At 42.9% G+C, this 16,564-nt stretch overlaps 1 protein-coding gene across 2 annotated transcripts in view; it reads left to right on the forward strand.

Moving 5' to 3' along the window:
* The window catches only part of rc3h1b (ring finger and CCCH-type domains 1b), a 19,525-nt gene continuing 2,961 nt past the window's right edge, over positions 1-16,564 (forward strand). The window contains exons 1-21 of one of the 2 annotated variants that reach the window (XM_068571522.1): positions 1-136; positions 1,458-1,865; positions 2,872-2,992; positions 4,231-4,470; positions 4,610-4,785; positions 5,124-5,324; positions 5,524-5,656; positions 6,243-6,361; positions 6,765-6,877; positions 6,998-7,243; positions 7,622-7,836; positions 7,954-8,363; positions 8,505-8,663; positions 8,806-8,961; positions 9,294-9,516; positions 9,801-9,894; positions 10,066-10,174; positions 10,519-10,731; positions 11,066-11,169; positions 11,308-11,411; positions 15,600-15,689. In XM_068571522.1, the coding sequence (XP_068427623.1) occupies positions 1,635-1,865; positions 2,872-2,992; positions 4,231-4,470; positions 4,610-4,785; positions 5,124-5,324; positions 5,524-5,656; positions 6,243-6,361; positions 6,765-6,877; positions 6,998-7,243; positions 7,622-7,836; positions 7,954-8,363; positions 8,505-8,663; positions 8,806-8,961; positions 9,294-9,516; positions 9,801-9,894; positions 10,066-10,174; positions 10,519-10,731; positions 11,066-11,169; positions 11,308-11,411; positions 15,600-15,689 (3,457 nt within the window). In that variant the 5' untranslated portion in view covers positions 1-136; positions 1,458-1,634. Of the gene's footprint in view, positions 137-1,457; positions 1,866-2,871; positions 2,993-4,230; positions 4,471-4,609; positions 4,786-5,123; positions 5,325-5,523; positions 5,657-6,242; positions 6,362-6,764; positions 6,878-6,997; positions 7,244-7,621; positions 7,837-7,953; positions 8,364-8,504; positions 8,664-8,805; positions 8,962-9,293; positions 9,517-9,800; positions 9,895-10,065; positions 10,175-10,518; positions 10,732-11,065; positions 11,170-11,307; positions 15,045-15,599; positions 15,690-16,564 lie in introns of those variants that run through there. The other variant, XM_068571523.1, reaches the window with a different exon arrangement.

Below are 16,564 nucleotides of genomic sequence, written 5' to 3' on the forward strand. Positions count from 1 at the left end.
CGGCTAGCGAGTCTGTTGTCGAGTTGACACCCTCCCCAAACCTCGGCAGCAGCTAAGCTGCACAGTCGACATGGCAAGAAAATATCGTAACAATTTCCTAAAGAAAGATGAAAATCTTCCAAGTCTTTTGGAATGAGTGAGTAGTGTCGACAATATTTTACATTTTCCTCCTGGCGGGATACGACGGTGGAAGCTGCATGTTTGATTTTATTCCCATTTATGACGCATAGCTTTGGTTAGCGTTGGTTGTTGCTAACACGACAGGGAGCTAGCTCACGAGCTAACCGCTAAAGAGGGAGGAGTGTGGTTTGTTCACTGTGCCGAGAGCGAGAGGAGTATTCGTGTCAACGTTAGCTGCGGCTCAAAACGTGATAAAAGCACAATCCCAGTTGGGTGCTGGACATCCCGACCATCTAGTAAATCAGTGTGTCGAGCGTAATTAAATACACGTCCAGGGCGGTTGTGTTGCTGGGTAGTTTCGGATGCTAGCGTTACATAATCTCGCTGCTGCGATTCAAATGGCTCCACTTTCCAGTGTCACTGTGGTTCTTCTCGGGCTGTCGTTTCACTTGACCAAAACGAGAAATGGTAACTAACGTTAATGGATCTAGATAGTGCAAGGTGATGGACTCATAACTAAAGCTACATTCCAAATAATGACCGTATCGCGACCAACCAATGATATGTTTTATTTATATGTATATATTTTTTTCTAACAGAACGACGCTTACCAGCTAGCCAACCTAGCAGACTAGCCACCCATAGCGTAGCCCGCTAACAGTGAGCTAACGCTACCAACAATTAGCTAGCTCACACATTGCCTCATTTCAGACAAAACATTCATTCGTGTGTAATCAAGCATAAAAACTGTAACGGTCCCTAAAGCAAAATCGCTGACAAAAAATACAAAAACAATTCGTCGCATAATGTTTCCGAACTCTATTAGCAAACATTAGCCTCATAACAAGTTAGCTAGCGCAGAAGGACTTGGTTGTTAGCCTCTCCGGGACCCTTTGTCCATAGTCATAGTGGTTACCAGCTCTTCTGAGTAGGCCACACAGTAGTTGTTTTGATCCTTCTGCGTCGCTTGTTTCATCGGTATCTTACTAATGTGTGCTGTGTCACCTCTTTTATTTTTTGGTATATGTTTTGTTTAACATTGAGCTCCGCATACCGGTGAGAAAGCAAAGCAGACACTTGTTTATAGGTTTTAGCTTTTTATGTAGTAATGTAACGGTCGTCCACCCGAAAATCCTCGTGTTACTTTGTCAGCCCGCTGCCTTTTAATGCATTTCTAATTTACAGAAGCACTTGTGCACAGAACAGCCATCTTTTGTTTATGCACTTGGATATTGTTGGAATATAAGATGCATAGACATTTGTTTTAAGTATGCAAAGTTGTTTGAATTCTTAAATGTTTGTAGAGTTGTAATTCTCTTTGTCTTTCTCTTTTACAGTATTCATCACGAGATGTGATCCAAAATCCACAATGTGTGAGGACATTTAAGAACAATTGAGTTCGGAAGACACATTCTTGATTCCAGTGGAATCTTCCATATATATATTATTAGATTTTTTTCTCTGTGTTAAAGCTTACATACATTTACACACACTCGTCCGATCAACATATAACCATGCCAGTGCAAGCCCCACAATGGACAGAGTTCCTGCTGTGCCCGATCTGCACACAGACATTTGAGGAGACTGTTCGCCGGCCCATCAGCTTGGGCTGTGGACACACTGTCTGCAAGATGTGCCTGAACAAGTTGCACCGTAAGGCCTGTCCCTTTGACCAGACAGCCATCAGCACAGACATCGAGCAGCTACCTGTGAACACTGCCCTGTTGCAGCTGGTGGGAGGCCAGGTAAGAATCATGCGTCTGTTTATACACTTGTACAGCAATTTATGACAAAAATCTTGTGTTGACTAGATTATGCAGAACCCTTGCTTGCTTGTGATGAAGGATACCAGCTCATGGATGTGTTTGAGGATCAGAACAGTTTAAAATACCATTTCAATCTTGATTGTAGGATGTTTACGAAATTACGGTTAATGTTTTTTATTAGTGTTACTTACAGTCAATTGCACATAGTTTGGATATTCCTTTATGAGTCACTCTCTAGTCATCGAGCAATTACTTTAATTCTTTTGGCTTTCTGAGCGCCGGCATAATCAGTGATGCTGTATTTCCCTCAAGCCCTGTCCAACAGGGTGAGGCACAGCTAATGGTGTTTTCCAGGTATACACTGTATGACGATGGAAATCGTCAGTGCATCAATTATGAGTGTGTCTGCTATATTCATGATGACTGTGATGTCTTGTCTCTTAGCTGAGTGCCTTGCATACTTGTGCTACTAAAGATTAGCAGGGTACAATGTCCCATCAAATAAATGTGCCCGGATTTAAAATAAGAGTTATATAATGGTTCTGTTCTATTTCATGTTCTAGTGAAGATAGTTATATTTGATATAACTTCTTATTGTACTTGACAGATCTGTATAAATTAAGATTGTCTTTAATAAACATATCTTGTTTAGTTTCAGTAGGTACGTTCTGCTGAATGTTTGTAGATTATTACAGATTTAACAACATTCCTATAATGTACATGTTTTTTTTAATTTGCTATACCATTTCAATTTGTCACTTTTAATCCTAACGGTATTTGCATGTGCATACAAACATGTATTTAAATTATTAATTTGCACAGTCTGATGTATTATCTGAAACAGCTAAACACATCTGATACTTAAAACAAAGACTGTGTTCCACTACACACACTCCTCTTAAAATATTCTAAAACATTCAACTAAAAAGCTTCATCTATTTCTGTGCATTCTTGTAATAATGTCCCTCTTTGCATCTTGCTGAAGGTTCCTAAGGCTCAGCCAGTTGCCTTGATTACCAGTCCAGAGGACTCGCAGCATTATGAGGAGGCCAGGCAGTGTGTGGAGGAGCTGGCCCTCTACCTCAAACCTCTCAGCAACACCAGAGGTACAGACATAACAATTTGCGTGTTAATTGTTGTATCTTTATTATGATCTGTTGACACTGTTGTAAACTCTGTAGGTGGTTGTCAACATGGGAAGTTCAGTACTCAATATTCTTTGAGATTCTCAAAAATAGTGCATACGGGTTATTTTTGCATGTAAGTTACATGAAAGGAACAAGAAGAGGCTAGAAAACCAAAGTTATTAAAAAGTCATCTTAAGTTTCCACAGAGGGACTAACATTTTTTAAAAGCGTGACTGTATGTTACAACCGTTGAACTCGGAGTTATTGGGAAATTTCCACTTAAAAACATATGACATCACTGAAATCTCTCTTCTCGTAAACACAACTCCACTTGTACCCATTATTAACTTCACAACACAAATATAACACGCAGTTACATTTTTGACTTCATCAGCTGACATATTGCCAGTTTTCTGTTGTTTATCGAAAGTCATTAAAAATAGAAAAGCAGAACTAGTTTTTGCATAAATGGTACAGAATGCACCTCATGCACGCTCTGCTTAGAGGCTGCAGAACTGATAATAATTACATGGCGGTGCCAGTTTGGGAAAACAAATCATTGTATACCAATTTAAGGACATTGTTTCAATGAGTGTGATATAATCATACTCCTTATATGTTTGTTTTTTTAAGAACTTGGTGTCAAAACCGTAATATTCAAAGGTCATAGTTATTTTTATTGATTCATACTTTATGGCTAAGTTTTCATTTAAGACTAGTTGAAAAGCTAGTTTATCGTTCACCTGAGCTAAACGTATACCAGGACATCCAAATCTTTAATCCAGAATTTTGTAAATTGCAGAATCACAAAACTGCAGTAAATGTTTCCATCAGATGTTTAAATTGTTGGCAGCTTCCTTAGTCAATCATTGGCCATGTTAATCATTTGAAAGTGATAGATTGACCTTTTAACAAAATGTATTTCTCAATGAAACAATTGAAATTGAAATATTTAATAGGAATCGTAAAGAGGAAGTAACCACAGTAAACTGTTGATCTAGAGCTGTATTATTCAAAATGATCATGCAGCGCTCTAAAACGGTTTCAACAAAAACGGAACATTATAACCTTTATGAAGGTAAGATTTATTGCAGCACTGTTTTATTAGACTACATTATTTTAAGATGGCGGTTTCTGATAAACTGGCAAGTTAGTGTATGTTGTGTCAGAGTTCATATGCCTTGGTTTACCAGTCGACCCGTCTCATCTCTCACCAGGTGTGGGACTGAGCAGCACGGCCCAGAGCATGCTGAGTCGACCCATGCAGAGGAAACTGGTGACTCTGGTCCACTGCCAGCTGGTGGAGGAGGAGGGCCGCGTTAGAGCCATGAGAGCTGCCCGCTCTCTGGGTGAGAGGACCGTCACCGAGCTCATCTTGCAGCACCAGAATCCACAGCAGCTCTCATCCAATCTGTGGGCGGCCGTGCGTGCGCGAGGATGTCAGTTTCTAGGCCCAGGTATGTAGTTTTACATCACCTGCAGAAATTAAAACGAGCCTGTATCAGTTTTTGAGGAGCCACATGATCATCTTCTGTGAATGTTTGCTTTCATGCAACCCCAATTTGACTCGTGATTTTTGTTGTTGTTCCTTTCCAGCCATGCAGGAGGAAGCCCTGAAGTTGGTCCTTCTTGCTCTGGAGGACGGCTCTGCACTGTCCAGGAAGGTGTTGGTTCTCTTTGTGGTTCAGAGGCTTGAGCCACGCTTCCCGCAGGCCTCTAAGACGAGCATTGGCCATGTGGTGCAGCTCCTCTACAGGGCCTCCTGCTTCAAGGTATGCCACTGACTGAGAAGCAGAAGAACATTTTATACCTATTTTAAAGTTGTGTGGGAAATTGTGTATGACATGCAGCTCCACAACAAGACTCATTGACGGTGGCAAAAAAAAAGTGTCTAGATCGTTGTAGACCAGCTGCCATAATCAAACGGCAAAGGGATCTATATCGTCAATACAGATCATCAATTATCTGCTATTAGTATCAACGACGACCTCTAAAAGTTATATTTGCTCCCTTTTTTCTTTAGTGCTGATCCAATCCGTGACTCAGTGTTACGCTCCGTTGAACCCCAGAATGAAATGTGCTCTCTTCTTCTTGCTTTGTGGCTACGCAGGTGACCAAACGCGATGAAGATTCATCCCTGATGCAGCTGAAAGAGGAATTCCGTACTTACGAGGCTCTGCGGCGTGAGCATGACTCTCAGATAGTTCAGATAGCCATGGAGGGCGGGCTGCGCATCGCCCCCGACCAGTGGTCCTCTCTGTTATATGGAGATCAATCTCACAAGTCACACATGCAGTCTATCATAGATAAGGTACGTGAGAGAAATAACTGTCTGTATCTGATTTGTTTGTTTCCATAAAGGCATATTGCATGTATTATTTATGTGCCGTTATGCTATAAATTATGCAGTGTTTAAGCTCTTTATATTAAAGCACGTTCCTACAATAGAAGTCCTGTCTGCCATGAACCTACCAAAGCATTCACTTCCTGTTTTTCTGCTTTCCTCGTAGCTGCAGACCCCGGCGTCTTTTGCTCAGAGTGTCCAGGAGCTGACGATTGCATTGCAGAGGACCGGAGACCCAGCCAACCTGAACCGGCTGCGGCCCCACCTGGAGCTACTGGCCAACATCGATCCCAGTCCAGGTACGAAACCAGCACACGTCAAGAACCCAGGTTTTTATAGTCGCGTGAGGAGGAAGTCCAGTTCACGCGGCGTCACAAGCTGCAACCCAAACAGTGGTCATTGCATCTTCTGCACTCTGTTTCACACGTTCTGCATTATACCAGTTTATCTTTTCTAATATGTCTAGTATGTCGTAATTAAAAGTGTAAGTGTACACAAAATCCCAGCTCAGATGAATTTTGTGGTCACATTTTAGTACGTTTTCAGTGGGTAAACAAAGAAAATGCAGAAAATAACATAAATGCATATGGTCAATAATTAACAAAAATAAAAAACATAAATGTCTGTAATTTAAAGGATCTCTGATTGCTTAATGCTCCCTCATAAGACTGATGTAGCGTATAAACTCATTAATACAGGGCCGGTACAATGGACTAACTAAAATGCTATGTGAACGCAGGACTCCTGCACTTGAATGTTTGCTTTAAAACTGTATCGTGTCCACGGATGAGTGCGGCGTTTCCTGTATTTACATCTTATGAGTCAAACAATTACCATAAATTACAGTATTCAGATTAAAGTTTGTGTCATGTTGTGCTTCCCCAGATGCTCCTCCTCCCACATGGGAGCAGCTTGAGAAAGGGTTGGTAGCGGTGAAAACAGTGGTGCATGGTCTGGTGGACTTCATCCAGAACCACAGCAAGAAAGGAGCTGACCCTCAACAGGTAAGTCCATCTATTGGACCTGAAGGAGAGCTGGACCATTACCTATGTAGGGATTAATTAACCCAGGCTACATCCATAAGAGATTAACCATCATTACCAGAGCATCAAATGTTATAGCTTTTGAAAGAGCGTTCATCAATTATAGAAATATATTATGTGACAAGTTGAACACCTCACTCAGATATCTATTGTTGTCTGTTGTGTTTTTTCCTTTAATTTGTAAAGCATCCATATTAAGGTATTAGATTAAAATTTGGGGAAATGTGTCGGTCTATATCCCCCAGATCCGACTACTAGTACTAGCCACTAATGAGTGTTCAGGCTGGACTCCTTAAATGTGGTTTTACCATAAAGACACATGTTGTATATATTATCTCTATTGTAGCAACACTTCTCTTTTCAGCCTCCTCAGCACAGCAAGTACAAGACATACATGTGTCGTGACATGAAGCAGAAGGGAGGCTGTCCTCGTGGAGCCAGCTGCACCTTCGCTCATTCTCAGGAAGAACTGGAGAAGTGAGTCTGATTTAAATATCAACATTATATTATATTCTTGTATTAAATATTGCAGTAGAAATGTAACTGTGTTCACACCGTCCAGCTTTCCTCATGCATTTTGCACATTTTGTTCATCAGGTATCGTAAAATGAATAAGCGCTTGGCGGCTCGGCTCCCTGGCTCAGGAGGGCTCATGTCAGACGACGGTATTCCTCTTGACGTCGCAGTGACCCGGAAGCCTTCGCCTCTCACCAACGGCAGCGGTGGACCCTCCTTGCCCCAGCTGATCGCTCGTGGCACTGACTCGGTCTCGTATGAACTGTTGCGTAAACCCATGAAGATGGATGGAGGGAGTCCCAGCGCCCCGGGATCCCCACCTGATGGGTGAGCATAACCACTGAGCAGGGTTAGGTACATCCTGAAATGTTGGTTTGACCAACAAATATTGTAGATATTAACCGTAACTGCATTCCCATAAATGTAAACAATTCAAATACTTAAAATTTAATCGGAAAAATTGAATATTTAATTTAAAAGTAACAACTTTTTTTTATTAGTGGCTTCATGTATTCATTTTGATGGCTGGTTTCTGTACCTTGAACTTGTTTATGAAGCTGGGAATATGAATGCTAAATCAATTAACAGTCAAATTTCAATAACAAATCACAATTCTACCGAGTGTAAACATTGAACGTTAGTTTATTGGACTCATTGACTCTCGGTCCGTTGCATTTTCTTTAACTCAAACTTGTGTTCTGGCAGCATGGACCCTGGGCTGCCCAAACCTGGCATGCCTCTGCCCCCTCACGCCATGGCCCACCAAAGAATGCCAGTGGACCACCTCTCTGGGGTGAAGCACATGCCGGTGGTAGCCAGAGGTTCCCCAGTTTACCCTCAGGCCCCGCTCCCTGAGATGTGCTATGACACCCGCCCTCCACCTTCAGCTTCTCAGTATGACCCCCCTCAGTACCCCACAGGTAGGGCTCAACTCAATGTGTGACTGGTTCAAAGTTGCTGTCTTTTTCTACTTTATATGAGGACATTTTGGGGTAAAGTTGTGTTAATAATTGTCTGTTTTTTACTTTACTTCTCAGGGTACCCTTACCAACAGCCACCCCAGTATGTCCCCCGTGATTACATGCGTAACCCACCTCCCCCCAGTGAGTCAGGACCCCCTTACCAGGACCCCTATCCTGGCTACGGCCCCCCAGAGCGCTCCTATCAGGCCCCTCACTCTGCTCCACCTTTCTCGTACCCTCACCCTCCGCACCATGACCGAGGACGCCACGGGACCTACGCTGGCCCGCCGCCTCCCCCGCAGCCTTACCCATCACAGAGGGACGGCCTGGTCAGAATGAGTCCCGCTCCTCTCGACATGCCCCCGCCATCAGCAGGACAGGCTAACTCCCTGTACCACCAGGAGCCCAGTTCCCGTGATAGATACCCTCCAGACGGCTACTACACACCGGGCGCCCAGCCGCCCCCCATGAGAGCTTACGTCAGGGTGCGTTCCTCTGGATTGCCCTTCATTTTTTACCATTTGTCTTTGACTCTTTGTGGTTTGTGGCTTCTTTTGTGACTGCTTTCAAAACACAAGGATAAATGACAGCAGATCAGCAGCAATATTTCTGTGTGTGTGTCTTAGGGGCCGTCATACAGCGGTTCACAGCCCAGCCTCGACTACCTGCACCGACGCCGGCAGGAGCTGTTGTCACAGCTGGAGGAGAGGAAGGTCATATCCCCTCCACCGTTCGCTGCCTCACCCACTCTTCCTCACCCCTATCCCAGCGACTACCCTCCAGAGGTTAGCAACATGTGGACTTCATACACCTCTATCTTGAGACTGGTTCAGATCAAGCATTTTACAATCGATGCATTTAAAGATGCAAGAGCTGTATGAGTGACAGCTCTCTCTCTTTCTGTCTCTGTATGTCCTGTGTTTGCAGTATGGCGAGGAGAACTCCAAAACCATGGGGAAATGCAGAGAGCCGGACTATGCGGGGCAGTACTCTCCCTGGTCTTGTGAAACCATCGGCTCCTACATCGGAACAAAGGATGCTAAACTCAAAGATGTTATGGTCCCTGGTACCATGGACATGATGGTGAGTTCAGATGGGCCGCATCGTGTTCTGTCTTGAAGGATTCAGTGTTGATACACAAACGCTTTGAAGGCAGTTGAACAATGCAACAAGCTAAATGACTGGACGATTGAGCTTTTGTCAAGTAGTGTTTGGTCTTGTTTGTTTAAGTGTAATGAACCAGCACAACACACAAGTAAGCGTTTGATAAGTGAAGAAAGGAACATGTTTCTGAGATCTCTCCGTATTCTAACCTAACCTCTCTATGCCCATCTCGTCCTTTGAGTACTTTGAGAGACTAGAAAGGCACTGTACCGATCCATTTATTATTCACCACCTCTTTCCTTATCTCCCAGAATGCAGAGGCTAAGAGTCTGCGGGAACAATCACTGGAGGCTCCTCGCAGGGGTGCAGAAGTGAAAGACGATGACCCCATCATCCCATTTGGACCCCAGCCCACTGTATCGCGCTTCGGTGCCATCTCCCGCACGTCAAAGACGGGCTACCAGACCACCGGCCCTGTGCAGGCCATGGCCTCTACTCCTCAGAACCCGAGCTCTAAACATATGGCCATGCCAGGTAAGAAACCATGTATGGACCCACCAGCATGGAGAGATGCATCTCCCGTCTTATATTGAAATGCCACGATAAGTCTGATACTAAATATTAGAAGTGATAGATCTTGAATTGGGTGTACATCCAGATGTGTGTCCCATATTCGTATATTGTGTTTGTGCACACTGTCCTCCGGCTTCTTAAACCAATCTTTTGCAACATGATCATTTCACAGAATTGTGGTGGTTTAAATATTACAGTTTGGCAGGAAAGTGTTCCTCACGACTCTTGTTCCACCTCGTCTACAGCAGAATACACATATGGAAGCCATGGAGGGTGGGGTGGAGCGTCATACCCCTCACACCAGACTGCCTCCTCCTCTCAGGGACACTTCAGTGAGCGGTGAGGCCTGCGCTTCATTTCCCGTCTCCTTTTTGAATATTCATATGATGATATAACAAACGATCAGGCTTTTAAAGGAAACATCAGAACTACATGCACGAAAGTGAACGTTTGTGGCTTGAAAAGATGATTGTAAAGCAGTTGTGTAACGTCTTCCTGTGTTCCCCTCAGTCTGCCCATGGCAGCTCCAGACAGAGAACAGTTAAAGATTGAGCTGCAGCAGGTCAACCAGCAGATCAACCAGCAGATCAACCAACAGACCCAGATGCGCAGTATGGAGGTGTGTATGCAGTAACTAGCAGGAAGAACTAGACAGGTCTGGAAGGAACCAACATGGGTTATATAAATGCTGTACCATTTCTTAAATATGCAAAGAAGTCTTGAAAGATGTTGACATGGCTTCATATTTTATATATTTATATCACCGCTATCATTTAATCATGAAACTTAATGCTGTGAAGAATAAAGTCAGTTGTCAGTCAAGCTGCCAAGTCAATATCAATACAGTCAACATTGAAATGTCTCGTCTCCAAAAAAAGGTTTTCTATTTCACGCAGCGTTTCTCCTGCCAGAAATTTCCAAATTGCGCACTCATCCTCTTTACTCCCTGTTGGGCCGTCGCAGGCTGCCAATAACTCTTTACTGCTGCAGAGGGAGGCCGGGGCATTGGCGGGCCAGCCTGTGCAGCCCGGCCAGAGCCCGGCAGCAGCAGCTCAGCAGCAGCCCAAGTGGCCAGCGGTCGGAGCCGGTACCACAGCCGTCTCCAGCGAACAGCTCAGCCTGGAGCTCCACCAGGTGGAGAGAGAGATTGGCAAGAGGACCCGTGAGATGGCTTTGGTAAGGGAGGGAGGGGCTGTTGAGTAACAACAAGGGATGAGAGAGTCCAACTGTGTGGAAGTTATCGAGGGGAAATTGTGGATTTAGAAACGAAACTATCGGTTTTCTTTAAGAATCTCTTCAGCTTCTCTTTGTAGAAGATGTGTTGGCATCATGCAGCTTTTTATGGCATTTTTTTAACACCAGGGCGATGCAACAAATCATGCATACCACAATAAAGGTTGTGATGATTCCAAGTTTTACGAATAAAAGATGACGACACTATGTCAAAAGCAGAATATTTAACGGGGTGTGTTTCCAGCAACTAAGCATGTTTTATCCATCTGCAAATCAGGAAAACCAAGTAACCCATGATGTTCAGCAGTATAAGATTAAACCTGCAGAGAACGGACAACCAGAGCATAAGACTCAGCTAGAAGAAATCTCCCTGGCTCTTGGGTGGGTAAACGCGTACTTTAATAGAAATATGTGTATGATCCCTGAATATTTATACATACGTGCGTTTCTCTATTAGCCCGACCGCTTCCCAGTGTTCCCTGTTCTCACCCGGGTTCCTTTCCTCTGTCCTTCCTCCAGCGAGGTGTCGAACGGCTCCAACAGTCTGCAGGACAGTGCAGTGGGCGGGTCCATGCTGTCACTGACCAATAAGACGTCTGCTTTGGGCTTGTGCTCTGATCCAGGTGCCACTGGTTCAGAAATGCAGAAGAATGGCGTCGTCCATTCCTGCTCATAGGCAGTGTACACACACACACACACACACACACACACACACACACACACACATGCACACACTCAAGATGCTCAATTGAAAAGCATGCACAGGCACCCATTCTATTTAGAAGATGAGCAGTATCTGCCGTGATATGAATTTTCTTTCTTTTTGTTCTGTGAATGAGCTTTTTTTTAAATGACTTTCCTTGCCTGGAAACCAGAGCATATGATAACATTTCTTGTGTGTGTTAATTTGTTTTTGTTTTTTTTTGTACTGGGATTAAAGATAAACAAGGCTCACCATAGATATATCAGGAAGAGAAAATGGTGGTGATGTTGACGGTGGTATTGTAATTTCATTCAAAAAGGTTAGACCGCGTCCATTCTTAATAAACATAAAAACAGTCATATTTGATTGATTCTCCCCATATAAGATTTTTTGGTTTGCAGCAAACATACAGTTGGGTGCAGAGGAGCAGATTAACGATCACACTCTGAGGAACGTCTCTGGCGTTTCGCAGATGTCTGTCACTTGGTACTCAACCCCAGAATCGTAAAAAAACAAAAAAAAAAGGTGTTTGCTCTGATGTAGATGTTCTGAGGAGGGAACAGCAGTACAATATCTCACCAGTATTCAGCAGAAATGGATGCGAGGTGTTCCAGAAACCACCTCTGCAGCACACGCATGTCTTCACCTGCCACAAGAAGTATCATTTTATTAACGCGTTTTACGAACACATCATGTATGTTTCATACTTGAAAGCAGTGTACTATATATTTAATTGAAGCGATCTGTTTTAAAGATTGCAACAAGTCTTTTTGATAATGAGCTTTCCACATGTTTTCTATAAGGGAATCTACTTCTCCAGGTTGTGTGTGACCTGGTGTGGTTCGGGTGTAGCGGCTGCGTTCACTCCTCGCTCGCCATGTTGTGGGATTTTTCACAGCTTGCTCAAAAATATGTTTTTTGGGTGTGCGGGGGGGTGAACGCATCTTTCTGCCTCAGGAGTTGAATGAATGTCTTTATAAATTAGGGTTGTTAAGGAATTCCCTCCTCAGAGCGTCTCGTCCAGCCACACAAAAGGCCTCCCCATTGGGATTATCTTGTCATTTGTTCTCCTAACTTCTATGAAGTTGCCTTCCCTTGTGTTTTTTTGTGTTAAATTTTGCTTTATTTCTTCATGCTTTACGTTGTTACGATTCTGGGCTGTAGTTTCCTCTTCTGACGGTTAGCTTCACGCGTCCTCTCTGTTACGAAACGGTTGAAGTCAAAGCAAAACCTGAACCTGCAGTTTGTATTCCTAGAATAAAAGTATTGGTTGTAGCGTTTTAAGCTACACGGTGCGTTTAAAATCATGTTTACAGTCGAAGACGTTGATACTCTCACAGACTAATTTATATCACGTTGAGTACATCGGAGCATTTTCATTGGTGAGTATTACAATATCCTGCTTTGCTTTCCACCCCTTGATGTCAGCATCACCACCATAACCACTATGACTGCTCTTCATCCAGCGTGTGAATTGTTTACTGCTGACGCTCAACACGGAGCTCTTTGCCTTTTGTAAACAATTAGCATGATTGGCCGCAGGTTTTTCAGCAGAGAGCAAGTGAGCCCTTGTTTCTGAACGGTTGATGATGGAGGAGCTCTGGGTCAAGCTGAACGTTGACCCTTCGCTTTGGTCCGATGAGGGAAACTGAGAAACTTACAGTTTGACAAAATAACCGATGAGCAAAAAATAAATAGACACAAATGTTTTGTGTCTCTCATCTGGGATGTTCGATCTCATCCGATGCGTCAGCGCCATGATAGTAGATGTTTGGGTTTTTCTTTTTTTTAATTTTTCCTACCACACTTCAAGCCTCTGGCTGCTCCTTGCTACTTTTATTGTTTAGGTACACAGCTCACTTATACATATGAGTATGTATACATACATTAATATACTAAAGCACTATTAATGTGCCACCTCTTATTTTACTCGCTCAGCATTTATATTAAATGATCTCTATTTAGAATCAGCAAAATGTTTTTGTTTCTTTTTGTTGTTTGATTTGTTTTCTGTCCACTGGTTGCCAACACAGACTTTATCCTTTCCCAGACGAAGGACTTCTGTGCGCATTGATGTGTGTTCACTTAATCTTTTGTGTTCAAACAAAGATGTTCTTTATAGACTATGCTTCCGAAGAAGACAAAATTCTGTAACTTTGGAAAATTTATGGCGAAGTTTTGTGTGTGCTAGATTGTATTGTAGAAAATGTACCCTGAGTTTTTTCCCCTCAAAGTGTGCTGTACTGGGTGATAGTTTTGAGGTATTAGAAAAGTGTTGGGTTTCCCCCACGTCTGCCCCCTAGAGGACGCTCTGATGATAGGTCGGCCTTAAGTCCTCTCGCGATGCCCCTTCACCTCGTCTGCTTTTAGGAGCGCGAGGTCGTTTCAAAAATACTAATTAACACTGAATTGGACCGATTTAGAGTCGCACAGATGGACTCTAGTTAGATCCCCCCTCACCTTTTGAACGTTTTATGTAGAACAGCAACATGCAGAAAATGCAAATCTCTCAAAGGTTCGAAGCGAAATATGTTATTCTTTTTTTAAGGAAATGTAGTTGACCGAGCGCGGTTTGTAGACTTTTTCTCTTTCTCTTGTTTTTTTGTTCCTGCAACGGTCGAGTGAATTCACCGACCTGCGAGTCTTACAGTCTTTAATGCATCACCTGAGCGGATGCAAAGCCAGCAGCTAAGAGCGTCTGAGTGACATTCACACAATAGCTTTGTTCTCCTTAGACGAATATTCACAAGAAACTGGCCCACCGGCCTAATTTTGATAGAATGCCACAAATTGGCAACAAGTGGCGTTAATTAAATATGTTTCTCACCCTCTCGAAGTACAAGTCAACCACAACTAACTAACACACTGCTGGCTCACCTGATGCCCCTCCAGGTGTGAGTCCCCTGTAGTTTAGCAGAACTGACACACCATGACTAACGGGTGGTTTACGACACAGTAAATGGCAAAGATGTTCATTTCAATGTGTGTTTTTGTATCTGAGTGGAACTGCTGCCTCTGCCCCTCATTTGCATACCAGTTAGCCCCTCCCACTCCCACCCTGACCACTGAACTCTGTTACTGCTGTTTGAGGCTCACATTTTATTCCCTGACTTTCTGGGGAAATTCGCAAATGGCTATTTTATATGATTACTCCCTTGTAAAATATCTCTTAAATTAAGGTACAGGTTTTGATTTCAGCAAGAAAAAAGTTTTTATATGTATATTATACTCCATTAAGGAATGTCTAGAAATATCTTCCTCCAATGTGGATGTAGCCATTATTACGCCATTTTATGACTTTGTAAGAGAATTCACTGTGTGAAAATTGGTTTGCATTTTTGTATAATACAATCTGCTTTTTTTTTCGTTTGATACGAGAGGGAGGTCAAACTGGAAGTTTGAAGAGAGAAAAAAATGAACCTGTGAAATTGAGAAAACAAAGTGTAACTTATGTACAACAGTGATTCTAAGCTGAGGGGAAATGATTAAATGATATTGCTAACTCTGAATGTTCGTGTGATTGTTTTTCATTATTTTCTAACAGATAAAATAAAAAGGAACTTAAGCTCGAGAAGAACAGAAGAGTCTTTTTTACCTCGACCCCCAAGCACTATTAAAGTGTGTTTACACCTTAAAAGAACTGCGTAGGCTGTAATCTAAGGAAAGGATAATTGTTATAATAATGTAAATTATAATTACAGTCTAGGCTTTGTCACAAATGTTCACGTTTCATGAAGATAAACTTTTCTTTCACCACGGATCCTCTTGATGAACCTGCTCCAATAAGGTGGAGGAAGAGATTATCAATAAATACTGTGACTTGTTTTCAACATACTACACTTTTTACAATTTACTTTTATTATTTTATTACATATGACTTATTCAAACGTCCTGGACATACAGTAGTACAGCGGTTCTCAAGCTGTGGCGCGACCCTCTAGTGGGGTGCGCAGGTATTACAGGTTATATTCACCTTTTAACTCAGTATCTCGTGTATTTTATTTACTTCATTAGTACAATAGGCTACGATGTGTGATTTCTTAAGGCCGACTCATCGGCCTCGCTCCAAGACTAACACAATCTGATGTTTTTTACTCCACATTTGTAGGATCCCAAGCCACATGTCTTCCATCCTCCAGGCTTCCTAAGGCGGCCATGTCGGACTCCTCCAGCTGGAAGTCAAACACCTGTTTGAGAGGTAAGAGAGGGTTGAGATGCATCAATAGCTTTGACATTAGAGGTTATATTAGAGTTGTCTTCTGATCACCTCACTGCCTGCGAGCATGAGAAGGACCATCGATTGTTTATCGTCACTACATTTTACTAAAGACATATTTGATAAAACAATAAAATGCAGGAGTCGTCACTAGTTTATGGAGTTATGATTCAAACAACTCGGCTGCTTCTATGCACACGAGAGTTTTTACAATCTAGCAAAAGACTGCGATGCATTTAACTCACTTGACAGTTTTCTTGAATCCTCTCCTTTTTGATGGATTTCGGTATCGTCACAACTCCATTCTACACACGAGTAGAGAACACACACCAACAGCGTTGTAGGTACAAATAACAGAAAGTTAGGCCAATTAAATTCATGGCAGTAACATCTGAACCTGAATACTCCAGCGGATGCAGATCTGAGCTGCCGTGCGTCTGTATTTCTGTGCGATGTGAAGAATAGTTGAGTTGTTGAGGACTTGACCTTTGGCCAGAGGACTGTACCCTTCAAACACAATGCCCTCCTGGCGACAGTACTCCATCAGGGGATCGGGATGCTGGAAAGGATGGTACTCCACCTGGTGAGTCATGGCATTGTCAGGACGCATCACAGGCCGGTGACTGAGGAGAGGTACTTCAGCCCAACACAGTGATTCATTGTGTTAAAGCATCTCAGAGAGGAACACATGAGCCACATAACTCATGTTGGAGAACACACGTCTATTATTCAATCATTTATCTTTTCACGTGTAAATCACTTAAAATAAATTCAAGTGCAGTACGGAAGTTTTGTTTGACAAACTGGAGTTCTAACTTCAGTTGATTTGTACAGCACCTGTCTGAATGAATACAACA

Source organism: Clinocottus analis, unplaced genomic scaffold (genome assembly GCF_023055335.1).
Source record: "Clinocottus analis isolate CAN_PGR_092001 unplaced genomic scaffold, fCliAna1.0.p SCAF_11, whole genome shotgun sequence".
Taxonomy (NCBI): Eukaryota; Metazoa; Chordata; class Actinopteri; order Perciformes; family Cottidae; genus Clinocottus; species Clinocottus analis.